The following is a 21,884-nucleotide window of genomic DNA, read 5'->3' on the forward strand; positions in this document are numbered from 1 at the left end:
ATACAATTTTATTAGTGCCCCAGGAGATAAAGAATTAAAATTTGAAACAGATGTGTGATTTGATTTACTGTGTTTATGCAGTAAATTAAAGACAAGAACAGTCGAATGGAAAGTGAGAACACATTAATAGAACCAAAAACCAAATGTAAAGCAAGAATATTAAATGAAAACACAACATTAAGGGGGCAGCACGGTGGCGCAGCAGAGCTCCAGGGTCCTGGAGGTTGTGGGTTTGAGTCCCGCTCTGGGTGACTGTCTGTGAGGAGTGTGGTGTGTTCTCCCTGTGTCTGTGTGAGTTTCCTCTGGGTGACTGTCTGTGAGGAGTGTTGTGTGTTCTCTCTGTGTCTGCGTGGGTTTCCTCCGGGTGACTGTCTGTGAGGAGTGTTGTGTGTTCTCCCTGTGTCTGTGTGGGTTTCCTCTGGGTGACTGTCTGTGAGGAGTGTGGTGTGTTCTCTCTCTGTCTGCGTGGGTTTCCTCTGGGTGACTGTCTGTGAGGGTTTCCTCCGGGTGCTCCGGTTTCCTCCTACGCTCCAAAAACACACGTTGGTAGATGGATTGGCGACTCAAAAGTGTCCGTAGGTGTGAGTGTGTGTTGCCCTGTGAAGGACTGGCGCCCCCTCCAGTGTGTATTCCTGCCTTACGCCCAATGATTCCAAGTAGGCTCTGGACCCACCGCGACCCTGAACTGGATAAGGGTTACAGATAATGAATGAATGAATGAATGAATGAACAACATTAAGGGAGAGGACAAAACCAGAATTTTTATATGTATTCTTTTATAATTATTTTATCTTCTCTGTTAAATATTAGTGTCCGTTTTTTTTTATTAATATATATATATATATATATATATATATATATATATATATATATATATATATATATATTGCTTCCCAAACCAATTAAAAACTGGAATGGTTTGTCCCATGTACATTGCTCCAAAACTATGAACAGAAAAGGAGTAATGTATTTACGACATTAAGTCTTAAAAGAATTTGGTTTTATAAAAAAAAAAAAAAAAACGATTCAGGTACCACAATTAACATCGTAAATTCAAAATGTATAAAGCAATCCATTTGTGGGGGAAAATGAAAATAGTCTTAAACTGGAAGTAATTATAAATGAAAGTATGAAAAATGTGAACTTCCACTTTTAAGCTACAGCTGCAGAAGTTCAGGGGTGTTAAACATACAGGGGGTTCAGTCCGGCCCGTGGGATAAACCTGCATTATTAAAAAAGAATAAACTCCATTTTATTTAAAATATGCAGTTTTTTTTCATATTTCATATTGTCCGCTTATGGGCGCGTTTTAGTCAGTTCTATCGCTTTACCCGCTTTTTCTGTTGACCCTGGCACCCTCTTAAGTGAAATGTCTTTGTCAAAAAAGAGAAAAGTGGACACAGAGTCTCAGATTTTTCAAGAAAAATGGACCTCTTCCTATATGTTCATAGAGGTGAATGGGAAACCCGTGTGCCTGGTGCGCATGCTGCAAGATTCGTTGCTTAAAGGCTAACCACCACTTAATGGACCTCCATGAATATTTCACATTATTGTAGTTACTGACATATATAAGTATGAATTAAAATGAAAATAGCAGCTTAATTTGCTTTAAAACGGACAATTTTATTAAACTGACGAAAAAAACCAGAGCTCGCTACGGAAATTCTCGAACGCAACCGTGACGTCACTGGTGGACAACAGCTGAACAACACCGCAGTAAAACACCGTTATGACTGACTGTTATGACAGTATCTAGCTAAATAACCAACATTATTCATGACAATAGCCTAGTAATAAGCTAAACTCAAATTTAGAGGTACCGTTATTCTTGTAAATGTGATCGAAGTCGAACTCGAATTCATCCGACACTATAAACCTCCGTAATGCACCTACGTAGCCGAGTATAATCTGAGCCACCGAGTTTAGCAAGTCAAGCTAACGTTAACTAACACCAACTAAAACAGGCGAAGTGAGTGTCCTTACCCTGTTTACCTCCATGTTACAGAGGCTCTTGAACACCTTTCGTTGGTGTCCTTACATGCCCATATTGTTGGAAAAGCGCCAGTGAAATGAGTTACAGATAACGGAGTGAGCGGATGGTCCTTTCCAAAGTGCTCGTTTAAAGTTGACAAATTTAGTCAATTTTCTGGATATTTTGGGATCTTTGGGCCATTTGTGCACAGATGTCCCACTGTACATTGAATGATTGCAGCCAAAAACAACACACCTTTTCGTCATTTTGCATTAAATTAAGTGCAACTTCTAGAGTTGTTGTCCACCATCTACGTCACAGGCAAGACGCCTATTAGAGTTTCCCAACACCGTTGGGGGGAGGGCAACGGTCTTTTAAACCTTATTCCTTGAATTAGTAAGAAATAACATGTTTTCTGACTATCAATAAGCACAAGTTAGGAACTCAAATTCCACTGTATTTATTTGTTTGACACTTTCATAAAGCTGGTGCACTAATACAAAGAAGAATAAGTGGACTTATTGTTAGTTCCATGTAATTTTGGAATGAGTTTACTGGTCTGGCACCCTGGAGATCCGATTAAGTTGTATGCGGCCCCCAGACCAAAATGAGTTTGACACCCCTGCTCTAAATAATCTTTGAAGTTCAGGCACACGGTGTTGGACTATCCTCCAATGACTGTGAGCTTCACACCTCTAATCAGGCGTCAGGGTCAGGTGTGATATCAGGCCCCTGATGGTCTTGGTGATTCGAGTGATGTTGATTTGTCTCAGAAAAGGAACAGTTGTAAGGGTCACATTCTGGCGAACAGCAGCCGTTGTAGATGCCTGTTGTGCCCATTTCTGTCCCCTCTGATGTCCTCAGAAATCCTAACTCTGTAGCATGTGTAGTATGAATTCTGTATGATGCTTTATTTTCTAAAATGGCTGCACTAAGCGTTCAGAGACACTGAGGCCTGATCATGTCAAACTCATTGTCTTTTGTCCATTTTTCTATTTTCCATTTTCTGAAGTAACTACTAGCTACAGCATGCAGTAAAGTAGCCATTGTTGTTGCTTAGCAATGCAGGCGTCTGTAAGCTGAATTACCAGAATTGGAAGTTAATGCTCTCCTTCAAACATGTTGAGCTCCAATGACGTAATGTTAATGGGGTTTAAAAGATGTGATGGGGCGTTACATGTCTTTGAGTAGATTTATATTTGTCTTCACCCTACTAGCCTCATACCACTGTTTGAATGGAGGAGACCTTGCTAACCATTGCAACTTGTAAATGAATACAACTGTAAGTGTACTGAGTAATTTAAGTGTTATTTGCTAACGATGTTCATTACATTCAAACAAGGTAAGGCCATGTTAAATCATGCAGGAGTGTTATCTCCAAATGTCCTTCCAGGTAACATGTTACACTCTTAGTCTCAGTTCTAATGGTTCTCGTGGTTTCTGCTGCTAGATTGGGCTGTGCTCTCCATCTCACACGCCTTAATCCCCGCATCCCGCAGTAATCATTCATCATTGATTACATTAGCAATCAGTGCTGTTCTTCATCTGAAATGTATTATCTTTATTTAGTTCTAGAAGCTCCTTCCTGCTCCATTTTTGAAGCCACAAAAAACACAGTATTGTGGAAATAAGCAAACAACAAAATAGCACAAACTTCTAAAATTGCAACATGGAAAATCATTATTTGTTGTGGATTAGGCTTCGGACCAATGCTGATCAATAAAGGTGAGGTGTTGAAAGAGAAGTGCATTGATCTGCTTCTCTCAGAGCCGAGGCACAAACTGCTTCACCAAGGAACTACCCAGTTTTTATGGAATGGTTCTGGCAAACCTGCTCAGGATGAAGTTATTACAGAAGATGAATGATTGAATGAATCCTACCTCTTGAATACAACAGCAACCACATCACCACCACCACCAGGGAATGGATTAACACAATCAATCAATCAATGCACAATCACTCTGCCATCTCTTCAGAAAAGACTTTTATTTTGAATTTATTTCAAATCGTTGTCCGTTTATTTATTTCAAATGTAATTATACCTGCTGGCCACATCATCTCCATATCTGTCTCATAACAACACTAGTGAATGTTTATTTATTTATTTTTTTCTCCCCCCAGTAAAATGTGATGGAAGATGCAAAAAATAAACAAAAACAAAAACAAACAGTGTTTTGTTGGAATTCAATTATAACCAAAAACCCAGGCTGAAGGTGTGGACATAGTTAATATAAAACTGCATGTATCAAACATGCCTGTATTAATTAAAGTGTCTGAATTTTCATAAAAATTTGTAATATTAGTCAAGAAGGTTGACTGGATTTGATTCATCCATGGCTGGTGATTCAACCTGTTCTGGTTCCTGAAAAGAGAGTATTGTTGTTATTATTATTATTATTATTATTATTATTACTACATTTTTCAACCAGATCATTGCCATGGACATGTTTAATGTTAGTAATATCCATGTTTCCTAGAGACTTAAGTCATCTTGCCCAATGCCAAGCGTGGACTAAACTGGTTAAAATTCCCCATGCCATTGTTGCTTGGCAACAGGAAGACAATGCAATATAAAGCCCTAAGGAAATAAACCATAAACAGCCGACATCATGTAAAGTGACTGATGCACTCTGTTCTTTGAATTTAAGACAATAATTATGATTTGCAATTTTTTAAGCATCACTGGAATTCTTCCCTTTTTGTCTGTTAAAGATTCATGAGAATTAACACAACGCATCCTTGTTTTAAAATATATTTAACATACAATATTAATATTAAAAAGGAATCCAGGCACCAATCCCTGGTCATGTGCAAACAAGGTCATAATTCTGAAGGTTATAGCTCGGTATTTACCCCGTAAGGCTCTGCAAACGCCCTGTAGCCGCTGTATAAAGGGTTGGGGATGGACACAATCGCAGGATTCCCCCCAGCTTTCGAAGAAGCGCCATCTTCATCATCATTCTGTCAAAGATACAGGAAGACTGGGTGTCAGTTATCTTTAGTCATCTCTGTTTATTCACAGTACAGTGCAAACCAGATTTACTGTGTTTCCAGTCAAAAGAGCCATTAAGGTTATTCATTTCACTGGTGAAAGGTCACTCACTCACTCGGCAATCCATGGAACTCTAATCTGAGTCACAGATTGTATTAGTTCTAGTGCAAATTGGTTTATTTCTTTCAATGTATTTATTTATAATTATTTTTCAAGAAGTGCTACTTGACATCCTTTCACAGCCATAGTACTGAGCTGTTCTTTCCAAAGTGGAAGGCTGGGCATGAACAGCTGTGGATGTGTTCAGATTTGAAGCGAGAGCGGACCTTGATTTTCTCCTCTTTCTCAAAGATGGAACTTTTAAGTGCTGTTTATTTGACAAAGAGGTTTTGGGGCGACACCAGGTCTCGCACGGTTGGTAGGAGCCGTAAACTCTCTGTATCCTTAAGTCATGTGTCTGCCTTTAATTATTAATACACCATTGTATTGGAGAGTTTTGGGAGCTTCACTTGCCTTGAAATACTGGAAGCGAAATGCATCGTTCCTGTGTTTCAAGAAATAATACGCCACACCCGCAATAACCCCCACAATAACAATGACGATCAATACAGTGGTCACAGCCGGAGCATTGGACTTTGAATGGACAGCAGACTGAGTTGGGACGATCACCTGTAAATATAAAAACGTACATTGGTAGAGCTCCTTTGTTCACACAACTTAATGTGGAGGTGAATGTGTGCCAACTTGAAAAAGGGAAAATTACACTGTTATCAAAAGTGACTTACAGCAATGGGAGGGGCTCTTAGAGGCCCCTGGATAATGTGGATTAATCCATTAACGGCTGGAATATCCCAGTCTAAAATTAATTGTTTTTCCACCAGTTTTCTTGGTGTTGAATCCTGTGGGAATAAACCATAATGATGAACAATGTTTAAATATCACTCAGCGCAAATATGAATTCAGAAACTACACCGTGTGTTAATATAAAAACATTTAATAAAGTAATATTAATCCCTCAGAATGGGGGCTTATTATACATATGTTTGTCTTAATACTTCAATCAATATTATTAATTCATTCATTCATTATCAGTAACCCTTATCCAGTTCAGGGTCGCGGTGTGTCCAGAGCCTACCTGGAATCATTGGGCACAAGACAGGAATAAACCCTGGAGGGGGCGCCAGTCCTTCACAGGGCGACACACCCTCACACATTCACACCTACAGACACATTTGAGTCTCCAATCCACATACCAACATGTGTTTTTGGACTGTGGGAGGAAACCGGAGCACCCAGAGGAAACCCACTCAGACACAGAGAGAACCCACCACATTCCTCACAGACAGTTACCCGGAGGAAACCCACGTCGACACAGGGAGAACACACCACACTCCTCACAGACAGTCACCCGGAGGAAACCCACGCAGACACAGGGAGAACACACCACACTCCTCACAGACAGTCACCCGGAGGAAACCCACGCAGACACAGGGAGAACACACCACACTCCTCACAGACAGTCACCCGGAGGAAACCCACGCAGACACAGGGAGAACACACCACACTCCTCACAGACAGTCACCCAGAGGAAACCCACGCAGACACAGAGAGAACACACCACACTCCTCACAGACAGTCACCCGGAGGAAACCCACGCAGACACAGAGAGAACCCACCACATTCCTCACAGACAGTCACCCGGAGGAAACCCACGCCGACACAGGGAGAACACATCACACTCCTCACAGACAGTTACCCGGAGGAAACCCACGCAGACACAGGGAGAACACACCACACTCCTCACAGACAGTCACCCGGAGGAAACCCATGCAAACACAGGGAGAACACACCACATCACTCAGCAGTATGTGGAGCTCATTCAATCTTATCTAGTGCTCACTTGCTATCATCTGATTTTAAACTAATAAGATTTGATATTCACCAGTTGTTTACCCCAATAATAGTAAAAAAATTAATAACACATCCTGTCAGAGGCCCTGTAAGCTTCAATAAATCCTATATTAAAAACCTCATCTTGATCTCTGTCGTCTGAGTTTATGGCGATGATGAGATTCAATCCCAGTCGAGACGGGATCACTGTGTTGTGCTTCAGATCCTCGTAAAAGTGTAAGCTGTTGTTGGCGGAGATGTGATACTCCATATCTCTCCATGACAGAGTCTGTAAATGACAAATGACAAGGATGTAACCAATCAAGTCCCAGTCTCATATGGATGAGTGCATGAAGCTGGTGTTGTCGTTTGTTTCATTCACATTACATGTCTAAAAGATTGTAGACTCCTTCGGCCACTTTTAGGTGAACTGGGATGCTCTGGAGCAGCTGCACATGACCCTACCATCATCATGTCCAGTGCAAATATTGGCAAAAGAGGCATAAAGCTGCCAAACACTGGACTCTATAGCAGTGGAACTGCATTCTTTGGAGTAATGGAGCTCCATGCAATACCTCTGCCATTAGTCTGAGTGGTGTTAAGCAGCAGGTGCCATAAGATTTTCTAGAATAAATTGAATACAGTAGCTTTTATGACAAATGACACCTGCTGGACATTGATTTATGTTAATGTCACTGCCATGAATGGCTTGTAAAGAATTGCCACCAAATGGTACATTTTCAAACACATCATACACAGGATTTATATGCAGTTTACCCCAGGCTTATAAACGCTGACCTACAGGAAAGTGTTATGTGTTATAAAGCATTCGTAAACAACAGATATTTAAGCATATTTCATTTATAGACACTTTACCTCATTCCCAGAGAATCCTGCATCGTGCGGCACAAAGAGAGTGGTGTTTGAGGACCTCGTTGAAAGAAAGTCCAGGAGATTTTTCCCGTCCTCTGCAGCTTCTGCGTACTTGACCAGAGTCTGAATGAGATCCAAGCGTAACATTAATGGCAGAAAATCCATACATCTGCATGCATTCTGTATTCGTATTTGAGAGTGAAAGCTCTGAGCTTCTTACAGAGTAAAATATTGAGAAGTTGGAATTGGTAGCAATCACAGACACCACATTTCCATTACAGAACTCGCCATTGCCGACGTATCCATCCCCACATTCACATGTCACCTCTGAAAGGACACACAGCAGCTTTGTTATTACACAATGTTCGAGAACACTATATGGCATTGTATGTAGGAACAGTGCTGTGAGGATTTGATGGCAGTATTAGTGAGGATAGGTCCTGATGTTAGATAATTCCAACTCATCCCAGACGCACTGTTCCACGGCTCTACAGACCTATGCTTGAGGAATTTAATACCTCTCCAGCTCATTCTTTGAGGACTGGTTAACTTGGGCTGAGGCACGGCTTCTCTACTGTGGCTTATTGTATTATACAAGCTGTGTGATCAAAACTGGAAATCTGTGACATTAAAGTAGCTGATCACATTGGTTATAAGAGTCTACAAATGTTTGGACGCACAGTGTACACAGACACTACTGCATAACTGCAATAAAGCTTTTTATTATTCCTTAATGGTCTGTATTGTTGAACGTACCTCCCATTCTGTAGCAGTAAGCATCATAAACGGTGCTTAAGTCAACAGGATCTTTATACAGGACGATGCCCACATGGTTACCACCGCATTTAACAGAAGGATAGCGTATAGGGTAGCCTGCTTTCTTCTCATCCATCCATCCGGCCGCACACAAGTGCATTCCAAGCTAGGAGGAGACAAGATGCGAAATGTTGATTAGAACAAACACTTCAGGAGGAATTACCGGTAACAAAGGATGGAAATGTTGGCGTAGGATTAAACAGACACAAATGCTTCGTTTATTTGCGAGAAAATATGATTAATTACAGTGGGAGCATTTACATAAGGTCATTAACATCCTAATTAACTCCTTCTCAGAGCATTTTGTGAGTATGAAGAGCCTGATCTTTCTCCTGAATAGGATTTGGAATATCACTTGCATTACTTCTCACACTTATCTCACACAAACCAGCACTGGTAATGTATTAAATGTATTATAAATAACACTCATTTAACCTAGTGTGACCTTCCTAGCATTCATAGTAGTGAAGGATGATCCATGGTAAATTTATATATCAGCAAAGTATTCTGTTCATTAACAATCAAGACATAGTGCTACATCTGGCAACATGGCATGATTATTAAAACAAACAAACTACCATGATCAGGAGAAGTATTCAATGAGCAGCAAACTAACAAAAGCAACAGTAAAGAGTGAAGTCTGCTCTCCTCAAGAACATGCACTGTAACAAGAATCCATAAGCTATATGAATGTAAGCAAGAGATGTTACTATCAGATGTAATTAACTGTGAATTGTATGCTGTGTAACTATGTAATATATGCAGAGTGTATAATCAAATTGGTGTAAAACCAACCGTCACTCTCCATGCGAGAAAATAATGAACCGTAGACAATGAAAAACTAAACATGGTACCTGCTGAGCATCTGAAAGTTGTTTCAAACTGGCGAGGGTGGCTCCTTCGGCTTTACAGGCCTCCTCCGCCATACTGTAGTTCAACATATACTTCCCCAGTGGTGACCTCTGATGGAAAACACCTGCGGTTTTGGCTAAAAAACAGAAAACAAGTCTTAGAAAGCTTTACAACACAGTTTTGTACAGAAACAATTACACATTCTAAAGTGTATAATGTGTGAGTATAGTGAAGAAGTGGATTTAAAGCCGTGGATTTCTCTTTTTAAGTGTTTCCCCATTATTCAGCTGTGATCTAACACCGGCAGACCAATAAACATTCAGGAAATACATTAAGATAAACACACTTTCTGTACTGTGGCCAAACCAGAGCATTATTTATAAGTCATTTGTGGAGTATAGGGAAAATAAACAGACACAGAAATGGTACAGAAATAATTAATCAGGAGTTTGATTTCCCTTTTCGCAGCTTCGACTAGATACTGAAACATTTTAGTGAGCATTTGATTGCATGCAGTCGGGTGCTGATATTGGATCATTTGATTTGGATCACTCCAACTCAGCCCAGTGTTAAATGCAGTATTAAATGGAGCTCCATCACTCCAGATTTTAGATGCAGTTCCACTGACACACTGTCCAGTGCCGGAGGGCTTCATACTTTTCTAGACCACATTTAGCTTTGGGCATAGTAAACTTACACTCACAGGAAACTGCCCCAGAGTGTGCCATTTACTTTCATGCTTTGTATGTGGTTTATACAAGCAGTGCCCACAAAAGGCCATTAAAATAAATGAGAGCGTATAATCAAATAATCAAAAAAAAATTATTCAAATATATATTTTGTGTGTGAAGTCAAAAAGCTAAATCTAAAGCTGTTGCTGAGCAACAGTTCTGAAAGCAGATCTGATTCTTACTGTGGAAGTGTAGGTCTTTGCAGGTGGCTTTGGCATCACAGCCTCCATTTTCTTCCAGACAGCGGTCAACAGGGGGCACCACCACCTCCAGGCACTGGACTCCATTTCCCACATACCCCGGGAGGCACTCACACCTCCTCTCATTCTGATGCGACAGTAATGGTGGTCATTACACCTCGTACAATCTGTTTTCATGTGTTATTTACATATTATATGTTTCCTCTAAAGGCATTTTGCACTTGTATCCAAAAGGACTTAAAGGTTTCATAACGTTACATATTTAAGCCGTGGATTTTCAGAGGGCCCTGGGCCAATCAGGACTTGGAAAACGTGCTTTAGGGGCTATTCACTGTGCTCTGAGGGATGTTTTACTGTAACAGTGTGTTTACATGTCTTTACTTAGCATAACAAAGCTAATTGTTAGCTCAGCAGTACATGCTGAATTTATACCTAGTGTATTCTCTATTTCCTACTCCCATGTTCAGGAGAAATGAAGTATAATCTTGAGTATGGCTGGCTATGTCTGTCAACCTCTACTATCACACCTCTACTTGTTACAATATATAAGCTACTTAAAGCATACTGAGACGTATTGCTGTAGCACAGATCTGACCTGCTCCTGCCCAAGCTGTGAATCCAAGCCTTTCTGCCACAAGGAGGGCAGTGGTTTCATCCTACAACTATTCTGTTGGTGTATGATCATTTGTCTGACTTTTTAAAAGTAGTCTACTGAAGGCAGATATATATTGGTTTTACTATGAATGCAGATCTCTCTGATTCAGCAACTTAATTTCCATTTATGGACCGTACACAATGTGTAGAAATGTACCCATGTAAACATAGCTCCAAGAATATTAGTTTAATATATAAATTGAGTAACAAATCACAGTACTTACAGGCCCAGTAACGATGCAGTTAGCAAATTCACTACAGCCCCCGTTCTCTTCCTCCACACAGCGGTTTATAGGGGAGCAGGCGAAGCCATCCCCGGTGTGTCCTGCTTTACACGAACAGGAGACGTTTACATCCATCTGAGTACAGTCAGCTTGGACATCACACCCTCCGTTATATGCAGCACACAGGTCAGGAGCTACAACAAAACACGAGAGGTTTCATGAGAGTGTTTTCACTCATAGGTCATGGAAACAAGCTGAATCCAGATTCAGAGTTTTAAACCAGGACACGTGTGTTTGCAGGTTGGTAGAAGATGAGAGATTTTATTGATCTGAAGTCACTGAAATACAAAGCATTCTTTATATATTTGTTGAAATCTCCACAAAGAAAGTGGAGACTTGAATCTGTTGATACAGGATGTAAATCAAATGCAAATGTAACCGTTATATAACTGATAATCTAATCATTATGTAAGTATGAAAACAAGGAAGACTGCAGACACAACAGCAATATCTCCAAACGTTTAAGGGTTAAACCTGTTTCGTGTCGCGGAGACTCAACTTAATAAACAGAACATGTTCTTATTTTCACTCAAAAAAATCAACAAAACATATGCCACCACTGTTAATCACATGGTTATATATGAATGCAAATGTTGCCTGTATCTGCATCAACAGCTGCAGATACATACAGGAAAGATATCACATATCAGCATCAGGCCACAGTTCAGAGATGCACAGTATCAGTGAATCTTTAAATCCAAATGCTCGAGTAATGACTTTTCTTGTACTGTAACGACTGTAAAAACGCACCTGTGCAGTTAAAGCCGCTTCCTTCATACGGCGGCACACACTCGCACTCGTTCCCCATCCGACACACCGCATTAGAGCCACACTCCGGGGAGCAAACCGGCTTCACCTCTAAAATCATAACAGATTAAAGGCTAGGGACACCAGCTCATCCAGTGTGTCTTCTGAAAGGAAGTGTATTAGCACAAAGCTTCTGCCTGTTCCCTGTACTTCTAGGACAGTGTTACACTAGATGTTGGAACATTACTGTTAGGATCTGATGGCTACCACAAGAGCAATCTACAGAGATTATACAAATAATTATATGCAGTAAAAGAATAAAACATAAAACACAGGGTTTTAATTGTGAACTTGATGAAGAAGTGCTCTTTTTACCGATTTTAGACTCGCACCACATTCCTGTCCAGCTCTCTTGGCAGAAGCAGCTTCCATCGCCATCGAGACCATCATCACACTTTCCGTTAGTCGTACAGTTACAGGCTGCAAACAGAACACAGTCACGACTTTATATAAAGGACCTGCTTATAGGGCTGGACAATAATTCAAGGGCAATAAATATCGCAATATTAAATATTTCAATAACATTGATATGACCTTTACACACATGTTCAATATTTCAGTACACGTTATTTACAGCATCTGTCACTGACTGACGGTCATTAGAGGGCGCTGACATCAGTTCAATGCACTCAATTTTAAAGTTAGTTTAAAAACATTAACATTGAAAAACCTAAAGGTTGTTGTTTGATGGTGATGTCATGTTGCTTTCAGTTGTTGGCAGTTTTTCTTTGTTTATTTTTTTTTATCGTTCATATCGATATCCTAGGGCGGCACAGTGGCGCAGCAGGTAGTGTCGAAGTCACACAGCTTCAGGGACCTGGAGGTTGTGGGTTCGATTCCCGCTCCAGGTGACTGTCTGTGAGGAGTTGGTGTGTTCTCTCTGTGTCTGCGTGGGTTTCCTCCGGGTGACTGTCTGTGAGGATTGTGGTGTGTTCTCCCTGTGTCTGCGTGGGTTTCCTCCAAGTGACTGTCTGTGAGGAGTGTGGTGTGTTCTCCCTGTGTCCGCGTGGGTTTCCTCTGAGTGACTGTCTGTGAGGAGTGTGGTGTGTTCTCTCTGTGTCTGTGTGGGTTTCCTCCGGGTGACTGTCTGTAAGAAGTGTGGTGTGTTCTCCCTGTGTCTGTGTGGGTTTCCTCCGGGTGACTGTCTGTGAAGAGTGTGGTGTGTTCTCCCTGTGTCTGCGTGGGTTTCCTCCAGGTGCTCCGGTTTCCTCCCACAGTCCAAAAACACACGACTCAAAAGTGTCCGTAGGTGTGAGTGTGTGAATGTGTGTGTGTCTGTGTTGCCCTGTGAAGGACTGGCGCCCCCTCCAGGGTGTAATCCCACCTTGCGCCCAATGATTCCAGGTAGGCTCTGGACCCACCGCGACCCTGAACTGGATAAGGGTTACAGATAATGAATGAATGAATGAATATCGATACCCTAATTATATTGTATCGACCAATATTAGGACATATATTGTATTTGGCCGTATCGTCCAGCTCTACCTGTTTATGGAACGCTTTTAATCAAATCTGTGGCACAAATTTTAACAGACACTGGAATGAGACTTACTCAAAAGAAGCTCATTTATTTATGAATGCAACCTATAAAGTGGATGGTTAAATATGAAAATATTGTTTGCATATTTTAAAATACATGTTTAATACAATGTTTCCAGATTCTGCTTTTCCTTTATGTTTATTTATATTTTATGTATCGTGATATACCACTATTCAAAGATACATTAGTTGAGTTTGACTGTATTTCAGTGTAAAGTCCCAGTGAGGTTTATGCATTTATTGTGATAGGATTCATTTTCATAAAATTAAAATTCTTAGATTCATAGATTTCAGAAACTGGAGCACCTGGTGGAAACCCACACAGAGATCACAGCTCCTCACAGACAGTCACCCAGAGTGGGATTGGAACCCACAACCGCAGGATCTGCACCACCATCAGCAGATTTAACTGTACTTTACTAAAAACAAAGATAGCGGAATGTGACGTAAAGTGTGATAGACTTAGCTGAAGTTGAATTAAAGCTGAAAGCTGAAAATACCTGTACAGTTTGTGCCGAAGTGGTTTGGGAGACACAGCTCACACGCTGTCCCATTAAACCCAGTGTCACATATACACACTCCTCTCCCAAGCAGTCCGTCATCACAGTTACCGTGGTCTCCACATGGTGCCTCCAAGCCTCCAGGACACACTACAACGGAATAATCATAGCACACTCAGTCTTCATGTAGCAGGTGGGGACCCCTTGTCAGTTGATCTGCTTTTTGGATTTTCTGAATGGAAAAATATTTCATCTTCCAAGAACACACTTCTGCTCATTTTAAAGTCCACTGTAATTTCAAATTTGGGCACAATGTACTCGTCTGTGAATGCTAAGTGAATTATCGCCATTCTATTCCTGAAAACATAATGCACAATTGTCCCATTTCATAGTAAACATGCTATATTTTCCTTTTTTAATTCTTAATAACACTGATATACACATTACAGGGGTTGGACAATGAAAGTGAAACACCTGTCATTGTAGTGTGGGAGGTGTCATGGCTAAATTGGAGCAGCCTGGTGGACAATCTTCATTAATTACACAATGCACCAGTAAGACCATGTGCATCCAATGGTTCAAACATTGTATCCTGAAGGCGGTGCCGTGTATCAGGACGACAATGCACCAATACACACAGCAAGACTGGTGAAAGATTGGTTTGATGAACATGAAAGTGAAGTTGAACATCTCCCATGGCCTGCACAGTCACCAGATCTAAATATTATTGAGCCACTTTGGGGTGTTTTGGAGGAGCGAGTCAGGAAACGTTTTCCTCCACCAGCATCACGTAGTGACCTGGCCACTGCCCTGCAAAAAGAATGGCTTCAAATCCCTCTGACCACTGTGCAGGACTTGTATATGTCACTCCCAAGACCAACTGACGCTGTATCGGCCGCAAAAGGAGGCCCTACATCACACTAATAAATTATTGTGGTCTAAAACCAGGTTTTTCACTTTCATTGTCCAACCCCTGTACATTCAGAACTGAGGAGATGAGAAGATATATTTACATTTATATATGATATTTACAGCATACAGTAAGTCATTCATTTTTTAATGCTTTATTTTCCTAAACACATGAGCAAATTATTTAACATTTAACTATTCTACTCAAATATGTTTAATAAACAATTTCTCTTATGAAGTTTATATGCTGAATTTAACATAAAACAGGTTTTATATAATGTTCAATAAAAGCCATTGGTAATTTTAAGATAACAGTGTTGCCTTTTGTTTTTTGTGCTTTTATTATTCAGATTTTGAAAAAGCCTTGAATGAAAGCTCATCCAAATTGTACACTTTGGTGACAAAGATTACTTTTACACTATATGTGTAATTTATTTACAATATAGATATATTTTAACACTGCATTTCTGACAAAACATGACAGAATGTTTGGTCGCCCCTGCCACAAAATAAATCTCTAAATCCCTGGGTCTGTCCGGACCTCTACTCCTGTAAATGTCCTGTCTGTGCAGTAAAGGATCTTGTCTTCTCTCACCTTGACAGTCTCTGCCAAAATGGTTCTTACAGCACTTTGAAAGCCAGGTCTTTTTCTTGCACTTTCGGTTACAAGTTTGAAATGACGAGTAACTTAAGTGGTCAGTAAAGCCATAGCCTCTGTATAAATATGGGCTTCTGAATCTGTGCGACAACGGGACTCTGCACAAGCTTATTTTGTTCTGTGGAGAAAAACACACATTAAAAAGATGAGGCTTATTATGAAATACATATAATTTGTTTTGACATTCCCAGTCAAATTAACATACAATATTTACATTTTAGACCCCTGTTCTTTCAAAAAACGTGAAGTGAAGGGAACTAATGGGGACTTTGTTCCTCGTTTCCTGCAGTAACAGCTTTCTGGGTAAGCTTTGCCATAAGTGGTGGAACCTTGCTGTGAGAGTTTGATTGCATTTAGTAACTACACATTTATGATTGCATGATTAGTTCTGCCAATCCAACTTCTCTCTAAGTTCTTCCACAGACAGTGACTTTATGTGGTATAGATCACTCTGAGGATGAACAATATAAAAAGTGAGAAGAGTAATGGAATTACGGTGTACTTACTATGTCCACAGATCCATAAGGACAAATAGGTGGAGAGGCACAATGTCCACAACGACCCTGTATTGATAAAATTGTGTCATAATGCTTGCAATTTGGTTAGAGTTGAAAGGTTACTTTCTATCACTTAAGCAGTATTTTTACAGCATAATCTCTTACATCGATCTGAACATCTCCAAAATCATCACAGTGTGCCCCTATATTCGGTGGCTCCAGGACCTTGTCGATGCCGAAAGCAATCCCCGAATCAAAGAACATGTGTCGTTCTATGATTTTAGCATCGTTTCCATTAATTAAAATATCCCCCTGAAAAAAGTATATAGCAGTATATAAGATCAGCATGGCACCATTTCAAGAAATCATATTCTCATAGAGGCACATCAAAATAAACAAAAATTAACTTTTATGAAAATACAGTACAAATACAACAATACATTTCTATTTTGTTTGTTCTAAAATATCTGAAGTATTAAAACATACAAACATTTATACATTATATTTCTGAAAGCCAAATAATACTTGTTTTCAACATTATTGTGAATAATAAAAATATAAAACTCTATAATATCAGGATGTCAAAATTACAAAAATATATCGATTATATAAATTTAAAACAAAGAAAAAAACTCACTATTGAATTTCTGTCACAGCTGAACCTCACTCGTGTTCCATACATAGATCGAACATATTTCTCATGTACCAGGGCAAGAGCAGTGGTCTATAACATCATATAATATTACAGCAATCACACACAATTGCATTACAGCAATAAAATTAACTACGAATGTAAATAAATCAATGAATGAATGTGTAATTCAGTGTGTCACAGTGAATGTGAAGGATGTTTTACACTGATTTTTAAATAATGAATGTTCTTTAACTGATGTGCATTTTGTACAAAGTGAGTGAGTGAATGAGTGAGTGTATAAGTGTGAGTAAATGTGTGTGTAAGAGTGTTTGAATAATTGAGTGAGTATGTGAATGATTAAGCAGAAATAAGCGAATATCATTAAGGGTTTTGCATCTAAAAACAAGATTTGATGGCAGACCACAGACCACTGACCGTGGTCTAAAACTGTGACCTACTTTCTGGTCTCGAATTATATGGCCCTTGATGTAGGCCTGCAGTTTGTTGATATGGTCTTCGCTGTACAACCAAGTCTGCTGCTCCGCTGGGAGGCTGTTAAATGCGTTATCAGTCGGCCAGAACATCGTAAATGGATAGAACCTAGCATGCTGCACCATGTCCATCAGTTTGGCTTGCTGCAGTTAAACATAAGTGCAAGAGAATTCAATGCAGTGTCAATTACACAAATGAATGCAGTGTCAATTACACAACTGAATGCAGTGTGAATAAATGCAGTGTCAATTACACAATTGAATGCAGTGTCAATTACACAAATTAATGCAGTGTCAATTATACAATTGAATGCAGTGTGAATGCAGTGTCAATTACACAAATGAATGCAGTGTCAATTACACAATTGAATGCAGTGTGAATGGAGTGTCAATTACACGACTGAATGCAGTGTGAATGCAGTGTCAATTATACAATTGAATGCAGTGTCAATTACACAAATGAATGCAGTGTCAATTACACAATTGAATGCAGTGTGAATGCAGTGTCAATTACACAATTCAATGCAGTGTCAATTACACAATTCAATGCAGTGTGAATGCAGTGTCAATTACACAATTGAATGCAGTGTGAATGCAGTGTCAATTACACAATTCAATGCAGTGTCAATTACACAATTGAATGCAGTGTGAATGCATTGTCAATGACACAATTGAATGCAGTGTCAATTACACAATTGAATGCAGTGTGAATGAATGCAGTGTCAATTATACAATTGAATGCAGTGTCAATTACACAAATGAATGCAGTGTCAATTACACAAATGAATGCAGTGTGAATGCAGTGTCAATTAAACAATTGAATGCAGTGTCAATTACACAATTGAAAGCAGTGTCAATTACACAATTGAATGCAGTGTGAATGCAGTGTCAATTACACAATTGAATGCAGGGTCAATTATACAATTGAATGCAGTGTCAATTACACAAATGAATGCAGTGTCAAATGCACAATTGAATGCAGTGTGAATGCAGTGTCAATTACACAATTGAATGCAGTGTGAATGCAGTGTCAATTATACAATTGAATGCAGTGTCAATTACACAAATGAATGAAGTGCCAATTACACAATTGAATGCAGTGTGAATGCAGTGTCAATTACACAATTGAATGCAGTGTCAATTATACAATTGAATGCAGTGTGAATGCAGTGTCAATTATACAATTGAATGCAGTGTCAATTACACAAATGAATGAAGTGCCAATTACACAATTGAATGCAGTGTGAATGCAGTGTCAATTACACAATTGAATGCAGTGTCAATTATACAATTGAATGCAGTGTGAATGCAGTGTCAATTACACAATTTAAATTAATCATTACTCTTGTAATGAGTGATTTCCTCTAATGTAAGATGCACAGGATTTTAATTGTGTACACCCAACTTGTATAATCTCCATAGAAAAGCACTAAAGATAGAATGGAACACTCTAGCAGAGCCACATATGACCATATGCTCAATATGCCCAGTGCCATGACTAAACAGCTATAAAATAAACAAAAACATGGAGGTCAGGTAAATTGGCTTCCCTAATAACTGTCTTGGTGTGAGTGAATGAGTGAATGTGTGTAAGCCCAGATATGGATTAGCGCTCTTTCCAGAGTTAAACTGAGGTTTCTAAATGACTGAGGTTTCTAATTGACTTTATTATTAAATATGGAATTACTTAAATTAAAAGAATAAACACAGCTCCAGGGACCTGGAGGTTGTGGGTTCGATTCCCGCTCCGGGTGACTGTCTATGAGGAGTGTGGTGTGTTCTCCCTGTGTCTGCGTGGGTTTCCTCCGGGTGACTGTCTGTGAGGAGTGTGGTGTGTTCTCCCTGTGTCTGTGTGGGTTTCCTCTGGGTGACTGTCTGTGAGGAGTGTGGTGTGTTCTCCCTGTGTCTGCATGGGTTTCCTCTGGGTGACTGTCTGTGATGAGTGTGGTGTGTTCTCCCTGTGTCTGCGTGGGTTTCTTCCGGGTGACTGTCTGTGAGGAGTGTGGTGTGTTCTCCCTGTGTCTGTGTGGGTTTCCTCTGGGTGACTGTCTGTGAGGAGTGTGGTGTGTTCTCCCTGTGTCTGTGTGGGTTTCCTCCGGGTGACTGTCTGTGAGGAGTGTGGTATGTTCTCCCCGTGTTCATGTGGGTTTCTTCCCATGCTCCAAAAACACACGTTAGTAGGTGGATTGGCAAAAAAAAAAGTTTCCGTAGGTGTGTGTGTGAGTGAATGTGTGTGTTTGTGTTGCCCTGTGAAGGACTGGCGCCCCCTCCAGGGTGTATTCCCGCCTTGCGCCCAATGATTCCAGGTAGGCTCTGGACCCACCGCTACCCTGAACTGGATAAGGGTTATAGATAATGAATGAATGAATGAATTGTAGTGGAGTATGGATCGAATAAAGAAACGAAAAGTTCTGAAAGAAAAGACTCTCTCTCTCTGAAAAAGGATTTCTTGGGACAGAATCCTACATTCCACAGACTGCGTGTGTGCAAAGACTCTGCACTCCCCCCCCCCCCACACACACACACACACACTCACGCACACACCTAAGGTCTGCATCAAAGGATGCCTGGCTATGACCCCCTCCTCTAAAGATAACAAGCCAGTTTATGAAGCTCTTAGGCAAAAAGAAGATCAAACAAAGTGGTGAAGACCAGAATTAAAAAGAACCCGTTTATGGCCCTTGGCGCCTAAATGGCTCACTGGTTATCTCTTGCAAAAATCAACAGATGGCTAACAGGATTGACCTCGCCCTGAACTCTTGTTAACCCATCTGCACAGGATGAATAGCATGGACCGACAGCGACCCCAAGTGGACAGTTGCGAAATCATGTTTCGCACTGCGGCCGTCTACATACATAAAGGACTTAATCGAATTTTAATAAATATGTTTTATGCAAATATGTATTAATGTCACCCTCTGTTAATCTCAGGTGAACGTCTACCAACTAATGAAGTGATTAGGAAAACGAATTAGTATCTAACTTCTAGCATAATATTGTAGTGGGATGTAATTGTAAAATACCCAAGATATATATACGTAGATGTTTGATATTAATAATCCAGGACACTCATTGTGCTATACCACAAATATGTATATTAAGTAATTTTTGTGTATATGTGAATCTTTTCTCTCTCTCTCTGAAACGTGAAACAAGTCACGTGAGCCTCAGACCCAGGATCCAATCAAAGGAAGGATATCTTCCAATTGGGCGTGACCACGCCACCTTTGAAAAGAGAGTGCCCGACTCACGTTGCGCTCTCTCGCTTCCGCCCTTCGCGCTCTCGCTTCCGCCCTTCGTTCTTCTAGCTTCCGTTCTTCTCAGACCTCTTTTCTCGCTCTCCAGCGATCTTCTCACGTTGCGCTCACTGTTCAAGTGCGACGCTCTTCGTTCTCCCTTAAGCCGACGGAACGACTCATCAGAGACTCTAAGGACCTCACTCAACTTCCAAGGGACGCCTTGTGTTAGTTAGCAGTGTGATACAGAAACTACAACGTAACGTCGAGGAACTCTAAGTAATCTTTTTTTTTATTGTGTTTATGTTTTATCGCCCAATCTAAGTTTAATCTCACGACTGATCAAAGCAGGTGAAACTTATTTTGGCCAGAGTAAGAAACACCGCCGAGATAGAAGAAAATCGTAAAATAAGTATAAGCCTATTGACTCGATTTTCAGTTCTGGAGACTGCAAGGACCAGCGAAACTTTTCGTCCAAAGCGTCTCTGAGTACGCCCGAGGCGGCTTGACTCGCAGGTGACTAAATCCACGCTGACCCAGCCTGAAAACTTCCACGGAAGAACTGCGGGAACTAAGCGGGGGTTTTTGTCATTTAAGTCAATTCCAGGTAGGCTCTGGACCCACCGTGACCCTGAATTGGATAAGGGTTACAGATAATGAATGAATGAATGAATGATGTTTAATGTAAAAATACTGTAATTAATAACTGATGGAACTGTGAAGCTGGTTCTCTCTGAGACAGTTGGCCTGTGTGCTCGGTGAAGCTCAGTTCAGCAGAATTCTGCTCTTATTATCAAAGCACCTGCAGATCCAAAGGCAGAGGCCTGAGACAACGATAGTTTTTAAACTTTTATCAATTTGCCTTATTAGCACATGGGGCAGCTGTGAGAAAGGACCAGCTCAAGGCCTGAGACCTGAAGCCTGAGATTGTTATTTTGGTAAAACTGGAAAATAACAACCATTGTAAATAATATAAAAAATAATGTTCACCTAGCAACCTAAAAAATACCATGACGTTTGGAAATAATAATCAAAGGGTGTGATGTATTAGGGAGGAAAGGGAGAAGCCAGGTGTTAGTCAAGAGATTGTCAAAGGCTGTGAGGATGTGAAGAACAGAAACATAATTAATGGGAAGAAAAAGGAGTATGGGAAAGAGTGAAATGGCCTTGAGTATAGATAAGAACCTTTTATAAAAAGCACACAAACTTTCTTTTGAAACTAACGGTGTCCAGTTATAGTGTCTGAAGAGCTAACCGGTAGCAGAAGCCCTTATATGTACATGGGGAATAAGCTGCCTTTTGGTTGTAGTGGGGATCCAGCTTGGCCTGTGGAGTGTGTGAAGAAGGTG

At 40.3% G+C, this 21,884-nt stretch overlaps 1 protein-coding gene across 1 annotated transcript in view; it reads right to left on the reverse strand.

The window, feature by feature from the left end:
• Nucleotides 1–3,669: 3,669 nt before the first annotated feature.
• stab1 (stabilin 1) overlaps nucleotides 3,670–21,884 on the reverse strand; it is a 49,396-nt gene continuing 31,181 nt past the window's right edge. Inside the window, exons 51-69 of the mRNA XM_066671339.1 lie at nucleotides 17,267–17,443; nucleotides 16,812–16,898; nucleotides 16,340–16,486; nucleotides 16,184–16,240; nucleotides 15,615–15,795; nucleotides 14,111–14,260; nucleotides 12,387–12,491; nucleotides 12,015–12,122; nucleotides 11,205–11,398; nucleotides 10,309–10,453; nucleotides 9,398–9,531; nucleotides 8,484–8,649; nucleotides 7,948–8,054; nucleotides 7,731–7,850; nucleotides 6,994–7,143; nucleotides 5,750–5,863; nucleotides 5,478–5,633; nucleotides 4,826–4,933; nucleotides 3,670–4,334 (exon numbers count right to left, since the gene is read on the reverse strand). Of these exons, the coding sequence (XP_066527436.1) occupies nucleotides 4,272–4,334; nucleotides 4,826–4,933; nucleotides 5,478–5,633; nucleotides 5,750–5,863; nucleotides 6,994–7,143; nucleotides 7,731–7,850; nucleotides 7,948–8,054; nucleotides 8,484–8,649; nucleotides 9,398–9,531; nucleotides 10,309–10,453; nucleotides 11,205–11,398; nucleotides 12,015–12,122; nucleotides 12,387–12,491; nucleotides 14,111–14,260; nucleotides 15,615–15,795; nucleotides 16,184–16,240; nucleotides 16,340–16,486; nucleotides 16,812–16,898; nucleotides 17,267–17,443 (2,469 nt within the window). The 3' untranslated portion in view covers nucleotides 3,670–4,271. The remainder of the gene's footprint in view (nucleotides 4,335–4,825; nucleotides 4,934–5,477; nucleotides 5,634–5,749; nucleotides 5,864–6,993; nucleotides 7,144–7,730; nucleotides 7,851–7,947; nucleotides 8,055–8,483; nucleotides 8,650–9,397; nucleotides 9,532–10,308; nucleotides 10,454–11,204; nucleotides 11,399–12,014; nucleotides 12,123–12,386; nucleotides 12,492–14,110; nucleotides 14,261–15,614; nucleotides 15,796–16,183; nucleotides 16,241–16,339; nucleotides 16,487–16,811; nucleotides 16,899–17,266; nucleotides 17,444–21,884) is intronic.

This window comes from Hoplias malabaricus, chromosome 5, assembly GCF_029633855.1.
Source record: "Hoplias malabaricus isolate fHopMal1 chromosome 5, fHopMal1.hap1, whole genome shotgun sequence".
Classification (NCBI taxonomy): Eukaryota; Metazoa; Chordata; class Actinopteri; order Characiformes; family Erythrinidae; genus Hoplias; species Hoplias malabaricus.